We start from the raw sequence: 2,872 nt of genomic DNA, 5'->3' as shown, positions 1-2,872 counted from the left end.
CTGGGTCTTTACTCATTGGAGTTCAGAAGGATGAGGGGTGATCTTATAGAAATGTTTAAAATAATGAAAGGTACAGACAAAATAGAGGCAGAGAGGTTGTTTCCACTGGTCGGGGAGACTAGAACGGGGGGGGCACAGCCTCAAAATACGGGGGAGCCAATTTAAAACTGAGTTGAGAAGGAATTTCTTCTCCCAGAGGGTTGTGAATCTGTGGAATTCTCTGCCCAAGGAAGCAGTTGAGGCTAGCTCATTGAATGTATTCAAATCACAGATAGATAGATTTTTAACCAATAAGGGAATTAAGGGTTACGGGGAGCGGACGGCTAAGTGGAGCTGAGTCCACGGCCAGATCAGTCATGATCTTGTTGAATGGCGGAGCAGGCTCGAGGGGCTAGATGGCCTACTCCTGTTCCTAATTCTTATGTTCTTATGTTCAACATCACTTCCCTTTTCCTGAATCCAGCATCATAGTACTGTTATATTCTCCAAATTCCCACCCATTAGAGCTCTCAAAATAGTTTCAAAGACTTCCCCCTCAACTGGGAAAGAGAATAATATGAAGCAGATCTACAGTAACCCCGTTTGAACTGAGTCATCTTCAGCAATTCCTAATGTACTCCTGCTCTCATTAAGTTTGGGTCTTTACTGTCTCAAAACTAGTATGGAAAATAAGTTTTGTGTGTCAGCTTGTATGGGATGAGCTGTTCTTGGCTTCCGATTACATGACGGGCCAACTGGTCAACCATTACTCCACGCTGGCACGTCAGCTAGTTAATTTATTACTTGGCAGCGAACAGAAGGCAGCTGAGATCAACGTGTAATATGACTTGATAATGCCCCCGTCTGACGCCCATAGTAACAACAATAACAAGGCTGTAAAAGGTAATAATCGGGAGAGAAACAGCATTGTTAGTCCATCTAACGACCAAAGGTAACCACAGAAGAGGGTGGTTTTATAAGTGCAAGGGAAATAATCAAAACAAAAACAGCGATGAAGTCATCAAGTTTACATATGAGGAAGTACCCCTTCCCAATGGCAGTTCTCTGCAGGAAATTCCCCTCGAACACCACGCAATCGGTGAAATCAGAACCCAGGATGACCTCCTTTTCATCAATGGACAGCCAGATAGTCAACTCTCGCAGGGTGGTGAAGGAGGTCAGTGCGCTGATGATTGACATGGGGACGGGCTACTTCAAAGCGGGGTTCGCTGGTCAACCCAAGCCCTCGGTGACCGTCTCTTCTATCGTGGGCAGGCCCTTCCAGCGCAGCGCCAAGACCGGGGACAACCGCCAGGAGAACTTCGTGGGCAGCGAGCTGAGGGCGCCCATGGACCTGCGGCTCATCAACCCGCTGCGGCACGGCATCGTGGTGGACTGGAACGGCGCCGAGGCCATCCTGTCCTACATCTTCGAGAAGGAGCTGAAGGTCCGGCCCGAGGACCACGCTGTGATGGTGGCCGACCCGCCTCTCAGTCCCACCACCAACAGAGAGAAGATGGCCGAGCTCCTCTTCGAGACCTTCAGCATCCCGGCCATCCACATCACCAGGCAGTCCCTCCTCTCCATCTACGCCTATGGCTGCACCTGTGGGCTGGTGGTGGAGAGCGGCCATGGATCATCTTGTGTAGTGCCCATCCACGAGGGCTACATCATGCCCCACATCACCGCCACCGTGGACTACGGGGGCAGCGACTTAACCAAATATTTGATGAGACTCATCAATCAGAACGGGCACAAGTTAAGCGCCAACGAATATCACATTGTGGAACACATCAAGCAGGAATATTGCTACACTGCCATTGACTTTGACGCCGAGATGCGTGGCGAGGCCAAGGAATGTGCTCTGCACTATGAGCTGCCTGATGGCAAAATCATCGCAATTGGGAAGGAGAAGATTAAGTGCCCTGAAGCCCTCTTCAATCCAGCACTCATGGGTTCCCGAGAGGCCGGGCTGCACACCGTCGCTCTGAACATCATGAACAAATGTGACAACAGCCTGCTGGAGGAGATGTACAAGAACATCGTGCTGTGTGGCGGCTCCACCATGTTTTCCGGTTTCCGTGTCCGTTTCCAGAAGGAGTTGAGGAAACTGACGCAGGACATGAACCCCCAAGTCCAAGCAATTCCCGAGAGGAGATATTCAGTGTGGTATGGAGGCTCAATCCTATCATGTCTCAAATCCTTCCAACAACTTTGGGTTAGCAAAAAGGATTACGATGAGCGTGGGCCATTAGCTGTCTATCGGAAATGTTTCTGAAGCTGTTTTAAACACTTGTGTCTTTTTTAACGCAGTGTTGATTTCCACCGTTGAATGTAACTTATTTTAATCGGGAAAAAACAGGTTTAAAACTATGGAAACAAAATAAAGTCTTCTAATCCATGTGACTACTGAAATGTATAATCATCGAGATTGAAATGTGATTAGAAATAGAGTAGAAACCTTGCTTCACCTGAAAGTCCATTAGGTTTTGTTGACTTTGGGGATGGTGGGACTGTGGGATGTGCTTGTGAATTGTCACAGGACCAGAAAGGAGCTTGGGTTTGTCTGGTATGGATGATGCTCAGAACAGTATGGAGCCAGCGGTTCTGCTCACAGTCTGGACGAGTCACTGCCCCAGTTAAATGTTTCCTCCCCTTCTGGCGGTGCCCACTGATGTTGATTTAAATACTGTCACAATTTAAACTGTTTTAGTGAATTTAACTATTCACCTTTTACTGTAGCATGTCATTACAGTTTACTTTAAACGTTATAAAAACTAGAAAAGGGTGGTAGAATTTCTCAGATGGCTTATTGAGAGAATGCTGATGTTGAACCAAGCAGTAAGCCTTAGGTTCATTCCCTGCTTCCTATCTCTGACTTCCTCCAGCCCTA

At 47.7% G+C, this 2,872-nt stretch overlaps 1 protein-coding gene across 1 annotated transcript; it reads left to right on the top strand.

The window, feature by feature from the left end:
• The first annotated feature begins 814 nt into the window (after positions 1 to 814).
• Positions 815 to 2,373, top strand: LOC139242874 (actin-like protein 7B). Its single transcript, XM_070870548.1, has one exon. The coding sequence runs from the start codon at positions 992 to 994 to the stop codon at positions 2,255 to 2,257; it is 1,266 nt and encodes a 421-aa protein (XP_070726649.1). The 5' UTR covers positions 815 to 991; the 3' UTR covers positions 2,258 to 2,373.
• The last annotated feature ends 499 nt before the right edge of the window (positions 2,374 to 2,872 follow it).

This window comes from Pristiophorus japonicus, chromosome 1 (genome assembly GCF_044704955.1).
Source record: "Pristiophorus japonicus isolate sPriJap1 chromosome 1, sPriJap1.hap1, whole genome shotgun sequence".
In the NCBI taxonomy this organism is placed as follows: Eukaryota; Metazoa; Chordata; class Chondrichthyes; family Pristiophoridae; genus Pristiophorus; species Pristiophorus japonicus.
The sequence above is the reverse complement of the archived record's forward strand: the minus strand, read 5'-3'. Positions and strand labels throughout refer to the sequence as shown.